A 27,832-nucleotide genomic window follows, 5' to 3' on the forward strand; every position below is an offset into this window, starting at 1 on the left:
GCATGGCCCCTTGAAGTTATCATGGTAGTAGAGAGAGATTCCACTCTGGCTGGTTCCATCGCGGGTCTCAGCTGTGAAACAGACCCAGGCCCCTAAGAAAAGAGCCCCAAAGGACTGATGTTGCTAGGAAGGAGGTTTGGTCCCTGGAGGGGTACATTTCCCTCTGTTTGTGCACTGCTCCCACGAGCTCTGCTTTCTTTCCTCAGCTTGGAGATTTTTGCAGTGTTCCTAGTAAGGAATGCAGAATTTTTTCTTGGCTTGGTAATAATAGTTGCTGGGTGCTGTAATATACAGTCCTAAAAATGTATGGGTCAAAACTCGTAGGAGTGACAACATGGATGGACATTGAGGGTATCATGCAAAGTGAAGTAAGTCAGAGGGAGAAGGTCAAATACCGTATGATCTCACTCATTAAGTAGTAGATAATAACAACAACAGACAAACACATAAAGACAGAGATTGGATTGGTGGTTACCAGAGGAGAAGTGGGGAGGGAGGAGGGCGAAAGGGACAATTCGGCACACGTTTGTGGTGATGGGTTGTAATTAGTATTTGGGTGGTGAACATGATGTAATCTATGCAGAAATAGAAGTATGATGTACACCTGAAATTTATACAATGTTATAAACCAATGTTACTGCAATAAACAAAAATTTTTTTTAAAAACTGGTAGGAGTTATCCTCACTCCTAAAATAGTCCAAGATGGGGGTACCTGGTGAGCAAGGAGCTTTCCTGCATTTAGGGATGTGGAAGCCAGGCTCTGTCCATCTTGTGGCTCCACTAGACCCATCCTAATTTTCACAGACCTCTGGCAAGAATACAAATGGAGATCCATACTGGGGTTGTCAGATTCAGCAAATAAAAATACAGGGTGACTAGTTAAATTTTAACTTTAGATAAACAATGAATATTTTTTTAAAGATTTTATTTATTTATTTTTTCCCCCCAAAGCCCCAGTAGATAGTGTCATAGCTGCACATCCATCTAGTTGCTGTATGTGGGACGCGGCCTCAGCGTGGCCAGAGAAGCGGTGCGTCGGTGCGCGCCCGGGATCCGAACCCGGGCCGCCAGCAGCAGAGCGCGGGCACTTAACCGCTAAGCCACGGGGCCGGCCCTATTTTTTTAATATAAATAGGTCTCATGCAATATTTGAGACACACACATCCTATATTTTATCTGGCAACCCTACACATACCAAATATTTAGAAGTTAAAGGAGTTTTTAAACAATTTGTTAAAGAAAATATATTTGGTCAGCCTACATTGACGAATATACTTTCATAATGACTTGGAAGGCCAGGTTTCCATTTAGAATTCTCAAACTCCTCAAATTTCCACACCATGCCCCTGCCTGCTCGCTTCCCTTTATCTCCAGCTGTCTCTCACATCAAGGAATCTCATGTGTGCAGATGAGGATGCCCTAGTTCAAGCTCCATCCACACCCCTGCAAACAGCCACCTCTTGGCCATCCCTTGGGCCTAGGGGTGCACACTCCAGTGGACGGTCCCCATGTAAGGAGCACAGCCTGAGGAAGAGGTCCATACAGGCCATGGAAGGACCTTCAGGAGAGTGGTCTAGAAGGGAGAGTGTGGGCTCTGGGTGGACGCATCCCTTTGGCCCAGTGGCCTCCCCTCTATCCAAGTTTTCAAGCATTGGATTTCACCATCCTCTAGGGCCTCGTTGTCTTCTCTATCCCACCAGCTTAAGGAGAGAGAGTATGGAAGAGACGCTCCCATTTTTTAAAAGCCTAGGCCAGGAAATGGTACGCCTCACCTCTGCTGACATTCCATTGGCTAAAACTTAGACACCTTGTATGGAAATATAAGGAATTATTATCATTACTATTCTACTAGATTGATTCTAGGATGGCAACGGGCATGGCATTGTGGTGTTCTATAAATCTTAAGGAAAAACTAATAATTTTTATTGCCATTATACTCAATAGTTAACAAAAATAGTAAATAAGAATCTTCAAAGGGGCACCCCACACCCCCTTTCAGGGAAAAGATTTACAAGGCAGACTATCTACCCCGTGTCCCCGACAACACTTAGCACAGTGCCAAGCCTAGTTAGCATCCCACAAGTACTTATAGAGGAGTGCATGATTATTTAATATTTATTATTGGATTGAAGTGAAGATTCAATGCACGTTACCTTGGCATAATGGAATGAACTAGAAGGAAGCAAAAGAGATGCTATAGTAGAAAGATGCTGACAAAAGAGTCCTTCACGAAAAAGAACCCTTCCCAAGGGATGCCAAAAGTATAAAACCCCAGTGCATTCACTCCCAGAGGATGGCCACTCTCCAGAAGATACGGGAAAACCAAAATATTCCACATATGCTTATCCATTTTCGCTAAGTGTTATACTCAAGCACATTTATTCAATAATTACCTTTTTTTTACTCTTAGAAAATCCCTGTTTAGAAAATATACCTAAAGCATAGAAATATGATGTGCACACATCTAGGACCCTGAGACCTAAATGTGAGGACTCTGAAAAGGTCAGGGCTAAAAGGAGTGACAGCAGCCATCCTGCAGGGCGCATTTGCTGCCACCTGCTGAACTCTGTGGCTAATGGGTTTAGTGTTGACGACTTCCTGCTGAGCTTCCTCCCAGAGCCTTGGTGCCCGTTGCATTATGCCCTAGTGATGTGCGTTAGCAACTTTTAGGAAAATGGTGTCCTGGCATCTCGGATGCCCTCTCTAACTCTCTCACTTATCCTGATGTACAAATCTACTACCGTAATGAATATTAAAACATATTCCGCAGAGCGCTGTGGCTCCTCTGCTGGCTCTCCCTCCAGAGCAAGTGTTTGATCTGCAGAACGAAAAAATTAAAACCTTTATAATACTTTATAGTCATGTTTCACTTTTTCTATGGTTCTCCATGCACTTTGACCATTTTGAAAATTAAAATCAATCTTCAGATTCACAGAGGATGACTGGCCATCTGTACAAATAACTTGCAAGTTGTTTACAAAGGTTAGCTTCAAAAGAAGGGTTCCAAAGACAACGAGCAGAGAGGACATCAGTTCAAGTGTCATCCTGTGAAGTCTCCCCACAGCCCCTCTCACCTCCCCAAGGGGGATTGCAGCTCCCTCCAGGTGCCCCCACTGTCATTGCACTCACATCTGTTGTGGCTATTATCAGTTGACATGGGCCTGCCTCCTGTAGACTGCAAGACCTCTGAGAAGAAAAATATGTTCTGTGCATTTTTATAACCCCAGTACAATAACACACATCTAGCAAGTGTATATGTATATTTGTATATATACATATAACATTTATTTATTTATGTTTGTTTATGTCTGTGTATCTATCGATCTATCTATATATAATTTATTGACCATCACTATAAATACATTTAAGTACATCATTTTATTTAACCTTCAAAACAACCTTACAAGGTAGGTGCTATTAGTCCCCATTTTATAGATAAGGGAGCTGAGGCACAAAAAGGTAAAATAAATTACCAAAGGTCACATAATTAGTTAGTGAAGTGCTGATATTTGAATCCAGGGTTGACATCAAAGAGTATTTTTAACCACTATGTCAGAAGAGCTACCACCACCATTTATTTAGCGTCTGCTGTGTGCACTTGTGCAATGTACTTCACATTCATTACTTCACTTACTCCACAAATGATCACAATGAAATGTGGATCTTATTTTAAAACTGAGAAAAACTTCCTTTGGGTCTATACCCAGAAGTGGAATTGCTAGATCGTATGGTAGATCTATTTTTAATTTTTTGAGGAAACCAAAAACAGGATTTCGAAGAGCTATATGCACTCCCATTTTTATTATAATATTTTTTACAATAACCAAGATATGGGAACAACCTAAATGCCCATCAATGGATGAATGGATAAAAAAGATGTGACGTATATATATGTATATTTATATATAATGGAATATCCTTCAGCCATGAGAAAGGAGGATATATTGCTGTTTATGACAACATGGGTAGACCTTGAGCCCAGTATGCTAAGTGAGATAAATGAGACGGAGAAAGAAAAGTATTGTAGGATCTTACTTATATGTAGAATCTAAAAAAGTCAAACTCATAAAAACAGAAAGTAAAATGGCGGTTACCAGAATGGGGTTGGGGAGATTAGACTGATGTTGTTTAAGGGTACAATCTTGCAACAAGTAGTAAATAAGCCACAGAGATCTAACGCACAGTATAATGAATATAGACAACAATATTGTACTACAATCATCAAATTTGCTAGGAGACTAAAACTTTATGATTCCAACCACTAAAAAGAAAGGATAATTATGTGAGGTGATAGAAGTGCTAAACATCGCTCTAAGTGCAATCATATTACAACATATACGTGTATCAAATTAACACATTGTACACCTTAAATTAAATTTACACAATGTTATATGTCAAACACATTCAATTAAAAAATGAGAAAACTGAGGCCCAAGGAACTTGTGTAACTTACCCCAAGTTGCACTGCACAGTTAGTAGGCAGTAAATCCCACATGCAACCTCCCACACCACCAATCACCTCAGTGATTCTGGGGCCGAACTGGGGATGGCTGGGAGAACTGGGAGGCTGGGAGAACTGGGGACGGCTGTACGTAAACATTGTTAATGAGAAGACAAGATGACAGTTATGCCGACCTACTTCTTTTTTCAGGTTCAGTCATTTTTAGCAACCCTTGATGGAGAGAAGCTGGAACTCTTAAAAAATGACCTAATTTCCATTAAAGACATCTTTGCAGCCAAAGAATTAGAGAATGAAGAGAATCAAGAAGAACAAGGTAAAGGTAAATAACCAGTTAAAGAGCAAAAATGGTACAATCCTTATGAAACGCTGTTACTAAGCACAGCCCCTTGACAGGGGTGGGATTATTTAATTCAGGTACTCCTCCTCCCCGCTTTCAAAACACTCCGTGCATCTGCTCTTGTTTCCAGAGCTGGTCACATTGATCTGTAATCCTCCCTTTCGCTGGACAGGAACTCCTGCTTGAGGCATCTTTATTTCTCGGTGTCCAACACAATCCTGGCACATCACAGGCAGGCAATAAATGCATATGGTTGAATGAACAAAGATCGCAGTGCACTAGACAGGGCCCTGATGACTAGAGTTTATGCTCCGATGTCTAATTTTTTATCTGCATGAGGAAGTTGTTGAATGTGATTGATGTTGATGGTGGGCAGGTCTTTCAGTGGATTTCTTTTCATATTTTCTTATTCCTTTTCATTTACATGTGTAGGAGTTAAGGTGTCCTGGTAAGTGGCCTACACTCCACCTAAAAAGTACAGTTCTGACGAAGAGACACAGTGCACCAGGGTGTGATGTGTTGGGTTGTCAATCACTGAACTGAGCCAGGTATGCACTTCCAACAATCTTCCAGCTGGATAATGACATGACGCCAAGGAGACTAGAACCTATTTTGTGAGAAGCAAGGATTCCTTGAGAGGGGGAAAAAAAGGTCTCAAAGTTGGGCATGCTTAATGAATAGATTTTCCATTTGGGAACAGAATTTGGCAAAATATTTGCTATGTACATAGAGAGTGATTTCTTACTGATGTCACCACCAAGCGCCACAACCACAGTTGTTTTGTGTCACTTATGCTAAAAATTTAAGCAACCGTGGACACACAAGGCAGGCTTCTCCTGGGATCATCTGAAGGGTTCCATTTGAAACTTTTCACCACTTACTTGCTGTATGGCCCTGAACAAGTTATACCACCTTTCTGAAACTCAGTATCTTCACCTGTAAAATGAAGACAGTGATACATATTCCCAAGAGCTATTGTGAGGATCAAATTAGATAATATATGTAGAAACATATATTACAATGCCTGGCACACAAAACTGCTAAAAAAATAATAGCTGCTATTATTACTTAAAGTGCTAACATAATGCCAGGAAAATAATAAAGGTGAAATCAAATATAGTTTTGTTTTTTTTTTATAATTTTTATTTATTTATTTTTTTCCCCCAAAGCCCCAGTAGATAGTTGTATGTCATAGTTGCACAGCCTTCTAGTTGCTGTATGTGGGATGCGGCCTCAGCATGGCTGGAGAAGCGGTGCGTCGGTGCACACCCGGGATCCAAACCCGGGCCGCCGGCAGCAGAGTGCGCACCCTTAACCGCTAAGCCACGGGGCCGGCCCAAATATAGTTTTTATTTATGATTGTACTTGTTATTACCCACACGCAGAATAGTGATAATGTGCATTCATACCATGAAGTCACTCGAGGTGTTTTGTTCCCAGGCGTGTTACATACCTTTAATCAAAGCTCGAACACAAGAGGTCAAATGCTTCAGCCTCGATGCTCAGGGAAAAATTATTCTAAGCATTTGCAAACTGCTATTTAAATATCATCTCCTGCTTTAGCCCCACATAGTGACCTTGTGTGCGTTCACTTTAATGTGATTAATGAGATTTATGCTCATTGCATCAAAATAGAAGAATCCATTAGACTGAAGCATAGAAAGAGGCCAATATCAAAGAGATAGTTAGAAGAATAACATTTTTGAGCATTTGTGTGTTTCTACAAAGTCAGAAAGCATGACAGCCTTGTCTTTGTTTTAATAACGACGAAGCTAAGACACTAGCTGTCAAAGGCCACGCAGCTAGTATTATGGACCCAAGATGAACTAATATAGATGCTTCTTTTCCAGAGTAACAATCACCAAAAAGATGATCCAGGCTATTTCTCTTCAGTTTCATGATGCCTGAGGTAGACCTTGGTCCTATTTGGGAATGTCATTCAAAGAGGATCCCAAATTCCCCCTAACATCAAAGAGATATTGTTGCCAGTGCAAGTTAAAGCAGTATTGCACCCCCAACTAGTGCTATCTCTGGGAGAGGAAACTTGATTCAATACTGTGAAATGGAAAGTGTTACTATATGTGATGTGTTCCAGTCTAAATATAGAGCTTCAGTAAATTGAGATTTTTTGAATATGACCAAAAAAATATTGAAGTCCTGAACAGCATGCTTAAGAAATGGTAGGTTTGTCTGTCCTTAAGTGACAGAACACTGTTATCTCCCATAATATATCCGTTTTCCCAGAGGGCAGCTCCAGATTATCAAAACACTCTTAATTTTAATTAACTTAATTTAATAAATAAATGTCGTTCAAACACTTGAAGAACCGGGAAAAAAGAATAGCAGGGTTGCCATTAAATCAATCCAATTGTGATGAAGTGTTACCACTCCAGAACGGTGGAGGGGTTATCTAAAATCTGTAGAGAGGAATCTTATCCAGGAGCAAAGCTTTCTTAGACAAGAGCATTTTCATCAAAGTTTTTTCTTGTAAGCACTTACATTCCTAAAAGCCTCCTAACACCTAAATAATTTGATAGTCTCAGAAAATCTAAACAATTGTCATTTTTAGATAAATTTAATATCGAGCTCTTCTGCATTTAGTAATGTTAGCTAATAACTTGCATGTTCGTCTTTCCAGCAGATTGTAATTTTATCACACTGCCGTGGGTCTCTAATTTGGTTTACCACACTATTGTGAAGAGATTTTAAAGATTTTATTTATTCAGTTTTTTCCCCCCAAAGCCCCAGTAGACAGTTGTATGTCATAGGTTCACATCCTTCTAGTTGCTGTACGTGGGACCCGGCCTCGTGTTGGAGGGAGAAGTGGTGCTTCGGGGCGCTCCCGGGATCCGAACCCGGGTCGCCAGCATCAGAGCGCGAGCACTTAACCGCCAAGCCACAGAGCCGGCCCCTGTGAAGAGATTTTAAAAGGATGTTTTCTATTTTTATATCCTTGGTGAAGATCTTCTCAGCCATATGTACAGAATAAGAGTTGTAGTAATAGGTATTCTTTGTTGCAACATTTTTTATCATCTATTTTTTTCTACTTCCATTTTTCTCTGTGATGTTTTTCCTAAAATATTTGCTAAAAGTAGCTCGTGTGTTTTTCTGTTATATAGAACAAATGTACATTTAAAAATTGGAGCTGCACAAGTACTTATATCTTAATTTAGTGTTGATGACTCCCAAATATATTTTTGTGTGTGTGTTTGAGGAAGATTGGCCCTGAGCTAACGTCTGTGCCCATCTTCCTCTATTTTATGTGGGACGCCTGCCACAGCATGGCTTGATAAGCAGTGCATAGGTCCGCGCCTGGGATCCAAACCTGTGAACTCCCCCAGGCTGCCAAAGTGGAGCACACAAACTTAACCACTATGCCACCAGGAAGGCCTCAACTCCCAAATATTTTTAATTTTCCTATGTGTATATCTTTTAGCACATAACAATATAGTTACGTAAAACTTTAGTGTTTACGGAATCCTTTCACATTTGTTGTATTATTTGGTCGTTACAACAATGCTCAAGAGGAGGTGGGTGGGTTTTATTATCCTAAGTTTACAGAGGAGGAAATGGAAGCTGAGAGGCCCTGTGACTGGCCCCAGGTCACAGAGCCACCAAATGCAGGAGCCGGGGTAGAACCTCCTTCCAAGTCTCAGTCACGGCTCTTTCTGCCCTGTAACACTGCCTCTTACGGAATGAGAAGGACCAGGCAGTTTGGGAACGAGACCTTGTCCATGCTGCCCCGATGTGCCACTGCCCCTTTTACTTTGCCTACTTTTGCCCCTTTTACTTTGCCTACCTGGAGAGGATGAGACCAAGACCTCTGCCCAGCAGAGAGAGAGAATCTCAGCTTTTGGGGGAATCTCTCTCTCTCTCTTTCTCTCTCTTTCTCTCTCTCTTTCTCTCTCTGTCTGTCTGTCTCTCTGTCTCTCACCCCCAAGCTCTCTCTTTGTGCATGTGACTAATGCCTTCTCATTCTTGAAGCCTCCGTTCAGGCATCATCTCCTCCAGGAAGCCTTCTTAGTACCCCGCTGAGGATTGGATTAGGTGCTGCAGAAGCCCTCTCCGTCAGAGCACTTAGCTCTTTGGGTTATAACGATTTGCTTGTGTCAGCTTCATCATTAACAAAGACAGCCATCTCTCTCTCCACCCCAGGGCACACGCTGCCCTCCCGCTGCTGCGGCCACCCTGGCCTCCTTGCTGTCCCTGAACAAGCCAGGCACACTCCCTCCTGGACTTTGCACTAACGGTGCCTCTGCCTGGAAATCTCTTCCCCTGATCTAGTGTGGCTCACCCTTCTCCTCCTCTGGGTCATTACTCAAATGGCACTTTCTCAGCTGCCCTCCCATTTAAAATTCCTAACCCCTTGCTGTCCCTATTCCTCTTCCTTGTTTTATACTTCTCCATAAAACTTTTCACCTGACATATATGTTTTACTTATCTAGTTTGTTTATTGATCTGTCTCCCCCATGAGAATATATAAATTGTAGGTGATGATAAACTGGTTAAGCCAAATGTTTTAAACGGAAACCTACAGGTTACCCTGGCTGTCTTCACGAGCTGCTGATTAACATTTTGTCTATAAAACAGAAAAGAACACGTGTAGACAAGTGTTACATATGGTATTTCTCACATAGCTTTGTCTACTGCCTTCCTCACTGACATAAACCAGAGTATTTTCTTCTCAGAGGGTTCTTAGATCGTGTAATCAAGCCAGATTAATGATGCTTTTATTTCCCCCAAAACTGTCATAAACTGATTGTGGAATTAATTCTTCAGCACTTATCAGAAACTTTAAAAAAGGCCTCGACTTGTAAATACAAATGACAGAAATAAGATTGTAACTTTTAAAGATCTCTCGTCTTTATTACCCACCAATGATATTAATTTATTTTTATTTTATGATATATTATATATAACGTTATACTTTATATAATCAATATATTGCTATATGTGATATAATTTATTAATACATTGTTTATTCAATAAATATGCATTTTAGCACCTCCTATGTTCCATGCACTGTGTTAGATCCTCTGGATACAGGAATGAGCAAAACAAATTCCATCTCTGTCTTTACGTAGCTTCCAATCTGGAGGGAAAGCATATCATTAAGAAGTACTGTAGGACCAGACAAGTGTCCTAGGAAACCTTGGGAGATTTCTCCAGAGATATAATGCTGTTACATCAGATGGTACATGACTCATCGAGACTACTGCTCGCTCAGCCCTGTGGCTCTGAAGGCATAAAAGGTCGCCCTGGGTATCATTAGGGTTGCAATGCTAAGCATGACAATACTCTAAGTCATAAACACAGTGTTGTCCTAGGGCTCTCAAGCCTTGAAAAGGTCATTCATTTGTTCATTCAGTCATTCTTTCAACAAATAGCTACTGAGCACCTATAGCTGTGAATAAGATGGCTGAGTCCCTCCCTGCCCTCAGATTGCCTTCAGGCCAGCCTGGCGGTGCCCCAGCTCAGACTGCGAGCAGCAAGGCTCCAGCAGCCCCTCACCCAGCAGCAGCCTGCTGCCGCACTGCTGTGCCCATGAGCGAGTGAAGCTCACCTTTGCCTGCCTGGCAGCTGGAGGACAGGCTGCTGCAGCCCCCACTTGTACTCTGACTGCGGGCTGTAAGGTTGGGGGAGCTGCCACATTCTGAAGGATGAAAAATAAATCCTGCTTCTTACTTCTGTCATTTTCTATTTCTAGGCTTAGAAGAAAAGGGAGAAGAATTTGCTAGCATGCTCACAGAGCTTCTCTTTGAATTACACGTCGCGGCCACGCCTGACAAACTCAATAAGGTCAGCCCCTTCTGAGTCTGCGTTTTTGTCTTTTTAAAAAAAAGATCTCGGTTGTAAAATTCCGGAGATTCACCTGAAATGGAAAAGCCCCAAATCCCAAATGGCACGTGGTGGGAGGGGAGCGTGAGGTCAATAATTAAGAGTTGAGGAGGCAACGTAATGAAATGTGGTGGTAGACAACATGCTAGATTGTGTCATGAGAGCTGCATTTCAGTTGCAACTTCACTAGTAATTACCCTGTGACCTTGAACAAGTCACTTCTCCCCAAAATAGAATTTTACATCAGAGCAGTGGTTATCTTCACCATAGGAGAGGGAAGAAAGGTGCAGAATCACCAAGGGGCTTTTTCAAATTCCATCTCCCCTCCCCCGATAAAGTGACATGCCAGAATTAGGCAGAAAGAAGCACTTCAGCCAGGTCAACCACACGTCCCCTGGAATGTTGGTGCTACAGCATGTCTAAAAACATTCCAGCTTTAACAGTCTGAGTTCCTCTAATAGTACCACAGTACGTTTTGCAAGTTAGTACAAGGTCTTGCTGTGGAGTTTCTTAATGAGGACACTGATTATTAATTACTGTGTCATTTTTCCCATTCTCTCTCTTTTTTTCCTCCTGTCTTCTTATCGAACAGTAGTTGATACAGACCATCACTTATCAAGGTGGGTGAGGAAAGGGCAGAATGAGGCAGTGCGGTGGAGAGATGAGTAATTTCTTTATCTCCGATAGAGGTCACTGATTCTGGCAGGTCAGTGACTTGAACACAGTGGGAAATTGCCTCATTTATCTCCGTGCGGCACCTGCCACTGCTCGGAGTGTGTATGCCTCCAAGGTCCCACTGGTTTATTTACACAGTCAGGTAAACCTTTGTCCCTAAAAGAGGACACACCAAGGATAGTTTTTTTGAGTTTTGTCACCCCAAATCTTCTTGCCATTAACTTGCCATTGTTGACGTAAATAATCCATAATCAATCTATCAATCAAAATGGGGGTGAGTTTATTATGAGCCAACTTTTGAGGATCATAGCCTGGAGCCTTCCTTCCCCAAGGAAGTAAGGGCACCAAAGAAGTGGGGTGTACAGAGCGGTTATATACCATCAAAGAGCACGTATCACATATGATTGCAACGTCCGTTTTACAATAGCCACAAGATTGCCCTGCCAGACTACCCTGTCAGAATAGCTGTTGATGGACACAGCGGGTAGCAGGTCTGCTGTCTCAATAGGCATGGTTGGTGGCAGGTCTTTGTCTTGAGTTGGGTGGTCACAGGATGAGTACAGCAATCAAATCCTAGCTTAGGGAAAAATGCTTATCCTTAAGGAAACGCCAGTGTGGGGGAAGTTGCATCCTTATCTTAAGAGCACTTACTCTTCTCTTTGGGACTTGGTAACGCAGATACACAATGCATGTTTAAAGGCGACAGGCCCTTTTGGAAAAACAAACTCAGGCTGAATTAGTTTTATACCAAATGGCTTCCTCATATGCTCCAATATATCCTATTGCTTGCCATTTATTTATCACCATTCAACACTCTGACATATTAAACTTTGATGCGCAAGCTATAAGATGAGAAGTAAGTTTAGCATAAGCTCAGATACAGCTTTCACTTAAGCAAACAGCTTAAACTATAATGATCAAAGCTGGGTGAGTCTGTCCTGTCTAAATTCAGGGAATAACAGATGGGGAAGGTGGTTTCTGCTTGTTCAATTTAGCATAATTTTTTAGGCCACAGGTTGTTCAAACGGCACTCGTGTGAAATTAAACTAGTCACAGAACAGAGCCAGATCTTTCCCACGGCTCTTCTCTCCTCCCCCTTGAGTTGGAAGACCTGGCATGACTAGGGACGAGCAGAGCCATCCTTCATCTTCCTGGCATGATACATTATTAGGTTCATGAAACATTAAGGGCTTCATGAGACATATCAAACGAGGAAATTTGCTTTAGCAGTGACCATGGCTAAATCTCTAACCTGTATATATTTTAAAAGTACTGTTGTTCTTTTACGGTTGATCATGAAAAGTGAAAAACATACTATCGATCTTTCAAGGTGACTGTCATTGTTATTCGTATCTGGGCGTCATTTGAGAATGCTTTGTAGAAAGTTGTCCAGCCCTGCAGCGTTTTCTCCATATTTTCTTTCTGTTCTGTCTCTTTTCTTATTTTATATTTACCAGAAAGGTAAACAACAAGGTGTTTTTAAGGAGGTTAAGGAATTGCCCCATCACTCTTTAAACGTACAGAGAACCACCCTTGAAGATTTAGGGCAACTTGATCCTAGTCTTGGGATTGGAATTTCTTGGTCTCCATATTTACACAATAAATGTATTGGTTTGGTTGGGGGCTTTTGCAGGCGATGAAAAAAGCTTATGACTGGGTGGAAGAAGATCAAACCATGGTGTCGGTAGATGTGGCAGAAGAATCAGAGGAGAAAACTAAGAATGAAGAAAAGGAAGAGAAACCTGAAAACCCCAAAGAACATAGAAAGGAAGAAAGGAGAACAAAGACAGTTGAGGTAAATTTATTTTAGATTGTCCGCCTAAAGAGCAGTAATATTATGTTAATTTTATTAGCAGCCTAATTTTAAGTGAGGAGAGGCCATTTCACTGTCATTTGTACCCTGTTCTACGTTATAGAAATATGAGTATTAATGTAATAAACACTGAAATGTCTCCATGCCAAGACAGTTCGTGACTTAGCATAGATATTGTAGCTTTTCTCCATAGCATTACAGTTATAATTTAAAAGAAAAAAGATCTTTAAGAACACAGTTGATTTATCTTTAGGATAAAATTCCATCTTATATGCAAATTTGTAACTATAAAATGTCTTTATGCCCCATAACTAATGAGGTAATTGAAGCTTTTTCCAAAAAAATTTCATTGCCACAGTTTTTATTCTGTAGTTTAATAAATTTATATGTGCATAATTTATATCCCACCCATGTTCAAAAATGAGTTTGCAATAACTTCATTTTACATTGAATTTAATTTTAGTGAAAGTAAGTTTTTAAATTAGATCATTCTAAAGAAAAATGTCCATTGAGGTCTATTAGTGCAGTCACCCTTTCACACACATTCCTGAGCCCCTGCCTGTCATGTGCCCAGCATTGCTCTGAGTACCTGGCACACAGCTGTGAATAAGGCTTGCCATAGCCCTGGGGACCTGGCAGAGTTTCTCTTTTATGGCAGTATTTCCACTTAGAAAAGTCTTAGGTAGGCCCGTTAGTCTTTTATTTATTTATTTATTTTTCCCCCCAAAGCCCCAGTAGATAGTTGTATGTCATAGCTGCACATCCTTCTAGTTGCTGTATGTGGGACGTGGCCTCAGCATGGCCTCAGCAAGTGGTGCGTCGGTGTGCGCCTGGGATCCGAGCCCGGGCCGCCAGCAGTGGAGCGTGCATGCTTAACCGATAAGCCATGGGGTTGGCCCCTAGGCCCGTTAATCTTTGGGTAAACTTTTTAAGGTCATATTTGGTTGTTTTTTCAAGAATTATGTAATATTTTTAGTGTCACAGGGTTTTTAAAAAAGCATCTGCTCGATGAGTTATTTTCTTCCTTGCATTTATTTATTTCAGGAAATCTACATGCTGTCCATTGAAAGTCTGGCAGAAGTAACAGCACGCTGTATTGAGCAGCTTCATAAAGTAGCAGAATTAATTCTTCATGGGCAAGAAGAGGAAAAACCAGCTCAGGATCAAGCAAAAGTTCTGATAAAGTAAATGTACTTTTAATTCTTATTTTTCCAATTTTATATGTATGTGCCACTCAAATACACATACACATACACACACACACACTCTAGGCTACTAAAGATTCAGATTTCAAGTCAACTAATTCCATTGTTCTATGGTAATCTTAAGAAATAAGGACTCTTAAAAAATGAATTATGTTAGCAAGAATAATAATAATTAAACATTCCAAGAATTATTTATGAAGCGATTTAAGGGAAGACATGCTAAATCATTCAGAGCTATGTGAGTATTTATTTTAAGAGAGCAAAGTCTTGGAAGTACAGACCTATGAGGCTAATTACGTTTTCAACATACCACAAGAATAGAGAAAGGACACCTTAAAGCGACTTCTGAGCTAGCTTCACAGAAATATGCAAACACACCCCCACTGTTCCTAGGGACTTATACCAACTCTGCATATTCTGAGTTCTGGCAGTGATGGTTGCTAATGTAAGCCAGTTCACTGTGGATTGTGTGTGTGTGCATATGTGCTGTCATATGTTACATCCTTCAATAAATAGTAGCTATTGTTATTAGTTTATCTAGTGAAATAAAAATGTGTATATATATAACTTTATATACATGAAAATGGTTGGTATGGAGTGTTCATTAAAATAGTTAGTATGGAGCTGAAAAATAAGCCATTAACTTTTATGCACGTGGCTGTATACTGTCATATAGAAAATTAGCACAGGTCCAGATACTCTTTCATTATTATACAGACACAAGAGCCAAAGTAAAAGCCTCCTAAAGATAAATGTACACACACACATCTCAACACACTCATTCACCTTGCTAGCTAACTAGTCTTTGCTTATTGCTACATTTGGCGTGTAGATTGGTGAGCAAATTTTTAGTGGAGGGACCTTCCAAAAAGTCAATATTAGTGTCTTTGTACTACTGATGGCTTTTTTCCTCACTTGTGAGGACTTGTCATCTAGTCTAGATTTTCATATCTAAAAATGTGAAAATCAGAGGTATTGTAACAACCTCACAATCCTTCCCTCAATATGCCTAGAAAGAATATGTACTTGCCTCAGTGTATAGAAGGAAAGGGAAAGAGCAAAAGAGAAAACATTTTAAATATTGAGGAAAACATCTAGGTACTATTTTCTATTTGCAGTACTGGCTTGAAAGAGGAGGGCTAAAGTTCAGAAGTCCCTGAGATAGCAGGACCCTACTCTTAGCTTCTTTCTGATTCTCAGCCCTGGTTGTCCCAACCTTACCAAGCTTCACCAAGCAAAGGGTAACAAGGCCTCACATTTGTCTGTATAATAAGTGCCTCTCCACCCACTGCCCAAGAATGTAGACAGAGTGGCTCTGGGCTATCTCCTGGCCTTACTCCTGACCCTTCTGCAGATAGTTTTGGGTGGATGGATGGATGGATGGGTGGAAGGATGATGGTTGAATGGAAGGATTGATGGGTGGTTGGGTGGATGGATGGATATAGCTCAACAAACCTGAATACATACATAGCTTAGACAGGACTCCTATTGATCAAAACAAAACTTACCTCTACTGACTTCATTAGATCTTTTAACATATAAGATTCTTAACTTGGAGTTATTGTGTTTTGTTTTTTTTTTTTGTGAGGAAGATCAGCCCCGAGCTAACATCCACGCTAATCCTCCTCTTTTTTTTTTTTTTTTTTTGCTGAAGAAGACCGGCTCTGAGCGAACATCTATTGCCAATCCTCCCCCTTTTTTTTCCCCAAAGCCCCAGTAGATAGTTGTATGTCATAGTTGCACATCCTTCTAGTTGCTGTATGTGGGACGCGGCCTCAGCATGGCTGGACAAGCGGTGCGTCGGTGCACGCCCGGGATCCGAACCCAGGCCGCCAGCAGCACAGCACGTGCACTTAACTGCTAAGCCACAGGGCCAGCCCAAGAGTTATTGTTTTTTTAATAGTGTTTTAATCACTATTCATAAAAGTCATATACACTAATTGTAAAAAAAAAAAATCATACAGTACTGACATTGTTAAGTAATTAGACTGTTTTCAATTTTTGTCATCTGTAATATTATGACAAACATTATAATGGTTAAATATTTGTGTCCATCTTGCATTATTTTCTTGGGGTAAAGTCCTAGAAGTGGAATGGCTGGAATAAACTTGGAGTTTTGATATAAGTCTTAACATATTCTACAGGATCTTTATTTTGAGACATCTAATAAAAACATAATCAGGATGCCAAGAGACACCTGAGTTTGAATCCCAGCTCTATTGCTTACTACTGCTTGTCCTAAGCAAGTTACTTAACCTTCTTAAATGTCAGTTTCTTCATCTATAAAATGGGAATAATCACATAACCCATAAGGTCACTATAAGGATTAAATATGATTATGCATATAAAAGTACTTAGTACCTCAGTGAATGTTCATTATTATTATAAATACCCAAAAAGCTTGGAGAAAAGCCACATGTATACCCCTATACATGTGGAGCTCAAGCCTGATATTTTCCTGCATACACTTTTGACTCTAAAAAGAGGGAAGGTAAGTTAGATGATTATTCTTTAATTAAGCATGCAGAGAAAACCAGGATTAGATGAAACTGTGACTGAGAATCATGGAAGATTATTGAGTAAAACATTTCTGCAAAGCGTCTTCAAACTTGTTCCTTTAAATGGAATATGGTATTAATATCAGTAATTGTCTTGACAGTTAAATTATATTACTTTATTGAAAATCTCCAAACCTCTTTTTTTTTTTCCAGATTAACTACTGCAATGTGCAAGGAAGTGGCCTCCTTATCAAAGAAGTTTACGAATTCTTTAACCACTATTGGGGTAAGATTATAATATGGATTCTTTCTTGACCTTTTTAAGAGAGATGAGTCTATGAGGTGCTGTGAGGACAAGTGGAGGTTGTAGTGCCCTCTTTGATAGCTCCACAAGACAGAAGCTCTGCTGTGACATTTACTAAAACTAGGCCAAGAGCACCTTCTCTAAGCTCAAGCACCTGAAGGCTCTCATCTGACTCGGTTCTAGCCCTGAATTTGTCATCGCGCACATACGAGATGTTGGGTGGCTTTTAAACCTCTCTGGGCCTCATTTTCTTTATTTGTAAAAAAGAAATGTCAAATGAAGGTTCCTTCTATTACTTCATACCTGTGATATATAATTCAAGAATCTCTATTAAAATAATTAATCTTGAATATTCACATTCATGTTGCCCTCAGCGGCTGTTTTATAAGCCACACAAGATAAAAAGTTTCTTTGCTTTATTGTTACACTTCAACTTTAACCAAAAGAAAAAGATTTACCAATTAACATAAGTGTTTCTATTCTCAAGGTAATAATATAAACTTTGAAAGGTTCAGCATTCATTTGAAGCTGTGGCTTCTGGTTATTTTCTTTAGAAATCAGTCACGTTATATAGCCCCCCTTAGTGGGATCAGGGATGACAAGTGGAAAATATTCCTTTCTAACCTTTCTACTTTTTCTTTTAAGGCCCTGGATGTAAGGGCAGATGATTCTTTCCATGAGAAACATCAGGTTTTACTTCCTGTTTTAGTTATGGTGTTCTTTGGTTGCAAATGTAGTAGTTTCCTAGAGTTGCCCTAACAAGTACCACAAACTGGGTGGCTTAAGCACAAGGCATTTATTGTCTCACAGCTGTGGAGCTAGAAGTCTGAAATCAAGGCGTCTGCAGGGCCATGCTTCCTCTGAAGCCTCTAGGAGAAGATCCTTTCTATCCTCTTCCAGCATCTGGTAGCCCCAGGCATTCTTTGGTTTGTGGCATCATAACTGCAATCTCTTTCTCCATCTTCACATTGTCCTCCTTCTGTGTGTGTGTCTATGTCCAAATTTCCCTCTTCTTATACGGACACTAGTCATATTGGATTGGGTGTGAGCAGCATGACCTCATCTTAACCAGTTACACCTGCAATGATCATATATCTCTGAGTAACGTCACATTCTGATGTACTGGAGGTTAGGACTTCAACATATCTTTTTGGGGGGATACAATTCAGCCTATAACAGGAAGTGATAGAAACAAAGTAATTTAGACAGAAAAGGGATCTAATTAAAGGCAATGGAGGAGTGTGAGCAGTTGTGGGGACCCAGCACCAGAGATCATGTACCCTCTCCCTTACGTGTTGCTGTTAATGTGACTCGACTACAGCAGTTCCCAGACCCCATGTCTCTCCATCCAAATTCAGGGTTCCTGCGTGAAAAGGTTTGAAAGACTCATCAGTGTTGGTCAGATGTCCATCTTGGTATGACTCAGTAGTGACTAGGGACAGGGTCACATCATGTAAACCTACCTGGCTGCTGGGGTGTATTGTGCCCCCCGCCCCAAGCCAAAGGCAGTTCTCAAAGGAGGCAGAAATGATTATGGCCCTGACTGTCAAGAGATATGTGTCTGCCACTCTTCTCTAAGTGACTCAGTTAATAAGGAGTGAGCTACATAACACCTATTCCTTCTGCTGTCAAGGAATCTGGCTTGCTTCTCCTCTTTTCTAAAACATCAGCTTTTACATTTGTCTAATTTTAGTCGTTCAGCAATGGAGCTTCACTGTATGCGGGCAGGGTGACAGGGGAGAGGGAAGTTCATTGATAGGATAGGCTCAATAAAATGCATTTGTGTCCTCAGTATTGTCTAAATTAAGTGACACCCATGGACTTGGGTGTAACTGGTGGGTTTATAGAGAGGTGTGAGGTCTTAATCAGGATGGGATGGCCTCAGTGACTCGGCTTCCCTAGGCTCTACTGTACCATGTTCTCATTCGTTCCACAGTTCACTAGATGGAAAACTGAGGCCCTGAGGGGTGAACTGATTCACTCAAGCCTCTCAATTGATCTCTCAACTCCCAATTGGCTGCCCATCAGACACAGCAGACAGATAGCCAACTGTTTGGTTTTCTATGGTTGTCTAGTGATGAGGATGTATGTGTCTGCATGTGTGTGTGTTATATGTTTTATGTGATTCCTGTTAAACATTGATTTATTTACATTAATGGGTAATATTCATGGTATTGCTTTCCGTTCCTTTTAACATATTGTATTCCAGCTTCTCAAACTTGAATGTGCCAGCAAATCATGGAGATCTTATTCATGCAGATTCTGATTTAGTAAGTCTGGGATGAGGACTGAGATTCTGCATTTCTAACAAACTCCCAAGTGATAACAGTGTTCCTGACCCATAGTCTACATTTCAAGTAGCAAAGTTCTAGCAGATGGGTGTGTACTTGAACATGTGTATATGTATATATATACACATGAGTACAAATGTTTGCGTGCACAAAATCAGAAACACAACTTATTTTGGAGAAAGAAGAAATGTCTAAAATAGAGTTTACTAAAATGCCGTCTCACCGCAATACCCTTCATCTTGTGCTAGGATGAATCATTTTCATCAAGTCATTGTTTCTGTTCTCTAAAACAGCCATTATTCATAACTTGAAGTTAATGAGTGTATATTGCTCTCCAGACTCTATTTAAATTGCTTGCACATCTCACTGATTCTGAAACCCAATGTCATTTTATTGCCCTCATTTTGATTATATTTTAGAGGTTTATTGATAATCAAATAAACATGAAAGCAAATACCATGATGGATTTTCTGGTTACTTACTAAAGTGACTGGGCTTTTAAAGAGGTTTTTCCCAAGATTTCATTATGGTTTCCCCAGTAAGACATTACTTTGCCCTGAGTAGAATAGTATCAATGAAAGTGGGCTACTCTGGGAAGATATATTTCATTTATATACTTTTGTTTACCGTAAAGTCTTCTGGGTGCAGTAAGGGAAACCAGACTGTTAAAATTGCTCTCTCTCTTTTGAGTCCCTTGAATTATTTATTGTCTAAGAGTAGAGAGAACATTTTAGATAGAGAAGACTATTATTGATAGATCAATAGTGGAAATAATAATATCGATGATACTAACACTACCACTCACTTTTTGAACACCTACTTTATATCAGGCACTGTATTCTGTCCTTACATGGGTTATTCATGTTTTGCAAACTGGAATCTGCAGACTTGTTTGCAAAAATGTTTTAATTTTTCTGCTAGTCTGGAAGACATACCCTATAAGCAAATACCTGTGCTTGCATTTAAAAACAGAAAGACTACAGTCTAGGGCTAGGACTAGGATAGGCAAGTAAGGTGTTTAATTCACCTATAAAATTTAAGTCCTCCCCCCCCCAAAAAAGACAAAGAAACAGCCATCTAGATAGATATTTTAATGCAATATTTTTAAAAATCAAACGAATGCAAAAAAATCATGATGAACAAAATACCAAAATTTTAAGTAAAGACAGGATTCGACCCTGCACTTGTACAGCTCAGCCTCACTCACCTCACCCTAATCCCAGACCTGCCACAAGCTTTAAATAGTTAAGAAGGTCTAAGTTTAAATTTCTAGCTATGTGACCTTACACAAGTTACTCAACCTTCCTGGCCCCTATTTTCTCATCGTTAAATTTGGCTTATCATGGTACCTACCTACCTTCTAGGATTTCTGTCAAAACTAAATGAGATCAGGGGCCAGCCCCATGGCATAGTGGTTAAGTTCGGCATGCTCCACTTGAGTGGCCCGGGTTCATGGGTTTGGATCCCAGGCACGGACACACACCACTCGTTAGCCATGCTGTGGCAATGACCCATGTACAAAACAGAGGAAGATTGGCAGAGATGTTAGCTCAAGGCTAATCTTCCTCGAGCGAAAAAAAAAAGAAATTAAATGAGGTTATATGGGGAAGCACCAAATACAAAGCCTGGTCTATAGTAGGCATTCCATTTCTTCTCCCCTTCCTCTCTAAGAGATCCCTCAACAAAGCCGGCATATGACATTTTATGTGGCAAGCCTTGTAGAATGAGCACCTAATCTGTCAATTTCATCCTTTTGATTCCGCAGAGCAACAAGAAGGCGGAGGTCCTTAACCCCATGATCAATAGTGTATTGTTAGAGGTAAGTGGCCCCTGGAGATAAAGCACTTCTGAATCAAAGCAAATGTTAGAGCTACGTTTTTTGGTCTCTTTCCCAGGCAGCAGTTGTTACTGCAATTCTAAATCTTATCATCAACAGTCTTGTTTGAGTACATTTGTGCAGTTCAACCAGCTGTAAACCCTCGGGTGAAGAAACAATACCTAATTTTCAAGAATTCCTGATTATAAAGAGAAACGCTAAGTTTGCACATTATTTCTGTCGCTGTTTCCTCCGGCAGAAGCAGATTTCTGCCGCTAAGTTTGACACCAGATTTAACGCTGTGATTATTGGCTGCAATGAGGGATTCTTGCTCAATGGTGATTTTCGTAAAAAATGGGCACTTTCCTCCACTCACAGTAACCTTTGATTTAGCTGGGTCTAAGTTCTAGAATGGCAAAAATGACAAGTAGAATGTTCAGCCTCTGCCCGTTCAGTGACTAGAGGTACCATCCTCTGTGACTACTCGCTCTGTGGCCTGCCCACTCACCAGGACTTTGTAGTATAGATATAAAGCTGCCCCGACACTGCTGTGTCTTTACCAGAAGGAGTGCTGTCAGAGAGAAGAAAAGAGGCCCAGGAGGCCTTCTCATTCTTGAGTCATAGACACTGTGTTCTACCTGTGGTTGGTGGAGGAAAACCTTCCATTAGGGGCCATACTATAAGAAACTGGCATATCTATAGCCACAGCAGACCCAGCTGAAGCCACAAAGTGTTAACAAGCTGAGTTTAAACGTGGGCAATGCATATACAGTAGTTTTTTGCTATCTAAAGTAGCTGTCAATTGCAAAAATTGGAAAGTACAAAACTTCAACTCAGGAAGGGCTACCTATATATTTATAGCCATGTTTTTAGGAGTCATGCCTTACTGCTAAGGAAAACTACCAAAGTACAAAAGTCACAAAGTCATGGCACCCAGTGTTATTGTTTGGGACACAGCCATACAGTGGGATGGAGTCAACCAGCAGGGACAAAGAGCTATAGGTGTAGGTTCTGGAGGGACAGATACAGCTAAGAGGAAACCCAGGCAGTCAGAGGCAGAGATGGAATAAGAAAATCTCTCCGCTGGCTACCCAGAAGGCATGAGCAGGTTAATTTTACCATGTCAGTCATGAGGAATATGAGGTCAAATGTTTATTCATTCTCCCAGTGGAAGTTTTAGTTACCTGAGATTTAAATGGTCTCTCCTTCTAATATTGTATGTTAGGGCACCATAGAACATGAATCTCAACATCAAATATCCAAACCAAGTGAAGGTACCAATATGCATGAGAGGATGATAGCATTCAAGGTTTGCCGTGAATAATTGCACAATAATATCTCCAGTTAGTTTTATGTACACCATTCTTGTTTATTCATCTATAGGTTTGGACAAACTAGAGCCTCCTTCATACTGTGCTTTTCTGTTATTTGAGTGCAGTGGGCTTGACCTGGGAAAAGGATATATTGGGTCATATTGGACATATTGGGTCATAAATATACACATATTGATGTACCCTAAAAGTCTGTGGAAATGACTAGGCTCATTTTGAGTGAATCCTTCTCTCTGTTAATAGAGATTATTAAGACCTGGACACACTCCATACAAAGAAATGTGTTCACATTTGCTTTAAGCACCAACATTAAAAGAAAAATATTATAAAATATTGTGGGGTTTGAGGAGAGAGAACGTTATCAAATTGGAATAATTGTCAAGATTAAATCTGAAAATAACCTTTCAACCACATTTTTCTCCTCTCACAGGGCTGCAATAGCACGGCATACGTACAGGACGCCTTCCAGCTGCTGCTGCCCGTTCTGCAGGTTTCACATATCCAGACCAGTTGTTCAAAAGCACAGCCGTGACCTGGCCAGACTCCATCTAATTAAAGGAAATGGCAGGCCACAATGCTATGATATATATACCATTCAAGGGGATGTTTTCTATGCATCTGACCGCAGATGCCCGTTTGAAGACACTACAAGCAATTTTGCACAGACAGTATTGAGAATGCAAGTTTAAAGAGAGTATCATTTCTCTTAATGTATATGGTTGTTTTTAGAAGTAATTGTATTTTCTTTATGTTAATTTAAACTTACATGGCTTTGTATTGATAATTTCCTTTAAACTGAAGTTCATTCACAAATATTCATTTCCATTTTCCTGGTCAAGTATGCTATATTTAGAAATATATGGGCAGACCGTAAACTTTTTTCAATCGTTTAAATTTCCCATTCTTACAGTATTACTTTAAATCAGTTCTTTTGCTGAACTTAGTTTTGTTACATGAACGTCGTGGGCAAAGATAACACTACTTATAGATTTTACCTATTATGGTAAAAGAGAAACATAAGTACCTCTTTATAGCCATTCATTCTCTAAACAAGCATTTATTGAGCTCCTACTGTGTGCTCACAATAGAGGAATGTGATCTCATCCCAGTAGAGATAGATGTTCTGAAAGAAGTTTATAATAATTCTTAAAATGCTTTAAAATACTAATAAATTTTCTAAACCTTAAAAAATTTGAAGAACAAGGTAAACTAGTGGTTTTTAAAATGTTCTACCCTTCGATTTATTGTATTTTCCCACACTCCTTGAACTTTTTTATCCCAAACTTTATACATGGGGTGAAAATATATGTGAAAAGGGATACTAAAGAGTATTTAGCTTAAAATTGGCTTCTTATGACCATAAGTATATAATAGCATAATTACAAAGCTTGGGAGTATTCAAATAAAAAATTAAAGGGATTTCAACACAGTAGACACCCAGGACTGCATTTTTAAGTCTAGTACAGTTGAGTCAAGCTGTTCCGGGAATACACAGATCACTCTCACCGGTGGTAAATACCATCATTGCTTCTAAAGACAGAAAATACTAATGTGTGGGTTGGCAAACTGTTATATTGATCGATGAGAGGCTGCACAGAAGACCCTGCAGCCAAAAGAGGCATTGTCAATGGGGACTTCTACTCCTGAGCTCCATATGTTCATTCCGGGTGGGGGTTCTGTATAATGCTCCTATTTCAGAGCCTCATTGACATCCTTACATTGTCACAAGACGTCTTGTCCAGTGGCTCTCTCAAGGGCGGATGAAGCCTCTGGTTTTGCCAGGGTGAAAATCCCTCATTCACATTCGCTTTTATTCTCCTAATAGAGTAGACTGCCTTTGTTCCATGCAGGCAAAGTCGGGATATTTTAATATCCTACGACTTACTAACATTTCATTTGTCTATGTCCTGTATTTCATTTGTGTAGTTTTTGAAACAGCCAAATAGAAAACATAAGAACAATTTATTTACAATCTAGAAAAAAAATTCTCTGAGGAATCAAAGATGCTTTTTTTTCTACTTGCTTTTTGATTGCCTGAACTGTTTCCATTAGTAAGTCTAGAGAACAATTATAACTGATGAAAATGTTGCATTTGCCTCTTCATAAATTTTAGACTTTTTATGTATAGAGCAGAGAAAAGGACTTAGATTTACAATTTCTTCACATCAGATTTTTTAGCATCAGACGGATTTATAGACATTAACTGCAAATGTAAAAGAAACAAATAGTTTCAAAGGAGCTAGATTCCCGGAATTAGACTTTAAGCCTAACTGTACCCATGTAATGCATAGCAAAATTTTAATCATAAAATAAAATAGAAATCTGTAAAAGAATAAGAGAGAGAATTATTCTTTAAAAAGTAGTTGACATTATTTACATTGTATTTACATATCTTTTAATGATAGAATATCAAAGTTTGCCAGGTGGAAATGTAGGCTGAGAGATGATTCCTGGTGCCTAACTCCACGGTCTGAATTACATTATTTAAGAGAGAATAATCACTTAAAATATATCCACGCTCCAGGGTTGCTGTCTTTCAATACTGTTTTTCACTGTCACTTTTAAATAATTGCTTCTTTGCTTTGCTTTAAAACCTGGCAAAGCACAGGATCCAGATCTGGGCAAATGTCAGTCAGTTGCTGAATGAATGATTTAGCAGGCTTACTTTGGAAGTTTTCTATTCCTTCAATAATCCTTTACATAAATTGGGTTCATTTCACTCTATGCAATCACCCTGATCAAGTGTGCCAGTTTTTTTCTTACATCAAGTGCAAAATAAGTTCTGGTCTAAATAATTAATGTAGTCCTGTGCCTGTGCCATATTAAATAAAAAACATCAAAAGCATATTTCAAATTCAAAGCAAAACACATCCAAGAAAAATTGCTTTGGGTTATTGATACATACATACAGCGCTAAAGGGCGAAATTGAGTCCCAGATCTTAAAGCAGAGGCCTAAGCTTAAATATTCTGTCCCACTGAGAACAGAAGTCTCTCTTTCTCTGGATCTCACACTAGGCTGCACATCAAGCTTATGATTAGATGAGTAGTGTGACTGGTGAGGCAGTGGCAAGACTGAGCTGGGATACGCAGCATTTCAGCAACACCAACCAAGGAACGATGGAAACTGGGAGCTACAGAGCTCAAAGGGGATGAAAGAAGCACCAGCCTTGGGTGGGCTAAAGAAAAGTGCTAAATATAGGGTAGAGGTCTGAACTCAGAAATGAGAGCATTACTAGCGCTTTGTGGAAGTCAGCTGCCCCGGAGTGCTTGTGTATCTGGGAAGTCACACTTCTGCACAGGTCAGCCATACTGCATGTAAGTTAGAAGCCAAAGCAGACAGATTCCAATCATAACCATCCCACAGGTCCAGGACATAACATCTCAGGGAAGTAAATTTAGCAAAAATGTGAAATAAACATATCTCTCTTCTTTCCTAAAAAACTAAAACAAAAATATATGTAGTACATATATTTGTGTATACATATATACTATATATATGAGCGTATGCTAAACAGATGGAGTAGGTCATAATACATGACTTCAATCTGCATTTAATTCTATAAAAGCAATTACTCTTCAGGGCCAAGCTAATTTTTGTAATGTAAAAACTGCCTTTTGATCTTCCTCTTAAGCGTGCCCTACATTCTGATATTCAGATCCAGACTTCAACTTGGTTTCTTAAATTATTGTGTTTGTAAAGGCACGTTGGAAGAGGTTGTACTGAAAATCCATCTTAGAACTGCAATTTTGCTGTGGTTTTGTAGTTGATTAAAATTCCAAAAGCCATAGGATTGGATTCAGACCAGCCATTCTTCTCTTAAAAGGAAAAAATCATGTCATTAACCACGTGTCTTATTTTTCTAGATAACTCATAACCTGTTCAGGTTTGTGTTCGTTTTCTAGATATTCACCTATAATAGATGCTCCGCTTCAATATCTGCTATTAAACAGATCTGAGGAAAGTTACTATTCTGTTCTTTTATTTATTTATTTATTTATTTATTTATTTATTTTGCTTAGACCCTGAAGATAATCTGAGTTATTCTATTCTTTGAGCACTTTACCTTTAGCAATGATTAAATTATTACAACCCAACAGTAAGAAATGTATTGATGGTGTTTCTGATATTTCTGGTATCTAGGGTCATTATAGACTGGGAATAGAAGCTGATTATGGAGGGTCAGAATTTTGCTTTGGGATTTAAGCTACATTTACCTTTGTCTGAATCAGAGAGTATTTTTCTCTACATGAGCTGTCAGCCAAAAGCAATAGGATTATGTCTGCCTGTGGTCACTGCTGACTCACTTGACAGGCCTGTCTCTTCTATTAGTCTCAAAGGAATTCTATACTGCAAAAGAATAATAGGTACATTTCTTATGTGCTTTCCGTGAGTACACAAGTTTAGGGTGATTCAGAGATGATCTATCTCCCTGCCCTGGGTTTACCACTAGGCTTCTAGAGCTGCCATTTGGAGGAAAAAGCTGGCATAGAAGCCAAGGCCAGATGGATGAAACCTTGGCAAAAAAGACAGCCAAGCCTCTGCCTTTGAGTCCCTGCCATCTTTATCCTTTTTCTCTCTCAGCATATTTTTTTTGACAGTCATTAAGTGCCTCTCTTCCAGGATCAGCTTTTAACATCCTGCCTCTCTTTTCCGTATCTCTTCTTCTCTTTCTCTTTCTCTACATTTATACTCTCGTACCCCCATTTATCTCACCAGAAAACAATCCATCCAAAAGATTTCAATAATAATAACTAGTATGTATTTACTATGTGCTGGGCACCGTGCTGAGGGTTTTATACGCATTTTCCCATTTAATCTCCATAATCACCCTATTGGGTAGATACTGTTACACCATCCACTGCACAAATGAGGACACTGAGACCCAGAGAAATTATATAACTCATCCAATGTTACACCACCGGAGTAACAGAGTCAGGATTCAAATTCAGGTCAGTCTGACCTGACTAGCATTTTAAACTATTATACAGAGCCTCCCAATGAAAGAGTAACAGAACATGTTATCTTTAGAGATACCCGAACACTTATATGTTTAGCTCTCTTTACACTGTGGGGTGGAATTGTAGCTAAAAGATTTGGTCTTCAGCTCTGCTTGTTTCCATGCAACTGAGAACACACTGGGGCTAAAGAGACACAGAGTGAAGCCATGCGAGGTTATTGGGCCCCTGGGTGGTTCCCACGGCAGGCACCCTCACCATTTCCCAGATATTTACACCAAGCACCTTCCTGGTCATCATCAAC

At 39.8% G+C, this 27,832-nt stretch overlaps 1 protein-coding gene across 8 annotated transcripts in view; it reads left to right on the plus strand.

Moving 5' to 3' along the window:
- FAM114A1 (family with sequence similarity 114 member A1) overlaps nucleotides 1-26,538 on the plus strand; it is a 69,802-nt gene extending 43,264 nt beyond the window's left edge. For 5 of the 8 annotated variants that reach the window (XM_014786756.2, XM_087434189.1, XM_087434188.1 and 2 more), the window contains 7 exons: nucleotides 4,653-4,782; nucleotides 10,508-10,599; nucleotides 12,947-13,108; nucleotides 14,171-14,310; nucleotides 17,043-17,115; nucleotides 21,190-21,243; nucleotides 23,002-26,538. In XM_014786756.2, coding sequence (XP_014642242.1) covers nucleotides 4,653-4,782; nucleotides 10,508-10,599; nucleotides 12,947-13,108; nucleotides 14,171-14,310; nucleotides 17,043-17,115; nucleotides 21,190-21,243; nucleotides 23,002-23,103 — 753 coding nt within the window. In that variant the 3' untranslated portion in view covers nucleotides 23,104-26,538. The remainder of the gene's footprint in view (nucleotides 1-4,652; nucleotides 4,783-10,507; nucleotides 10,600-12,946; nucleotides 13,109-14,170; nucleotides 14,311-17,042; nucleotides 17,116-21,189; nucleotides 21,244-23,001) is intronic. The other 3 variants (XM_087434191.1, XM_087434190.1, XM_087434194.1) reach the window with 1 other exon arrangement.
- Nucleotides 26,539-27,832: the final 1,294 nt, after the last annotated feature.

Source organism: Ceratotherium simum, chromosome 8, assembly GCF_057802395.1.
Source record: "Ceratotherium simum simum isolate JZ-2026a chromosome 8, ASM5780239v1, whole genome shotgun sequence".
In the NCBI taxonomy this organism is placed as follows: Eukaryota; Metazoa; Chordata; class Mammalia; order Perissodactyla; family Rhinocerotidae; genus Ceratotherium; species Ceratotherium simum.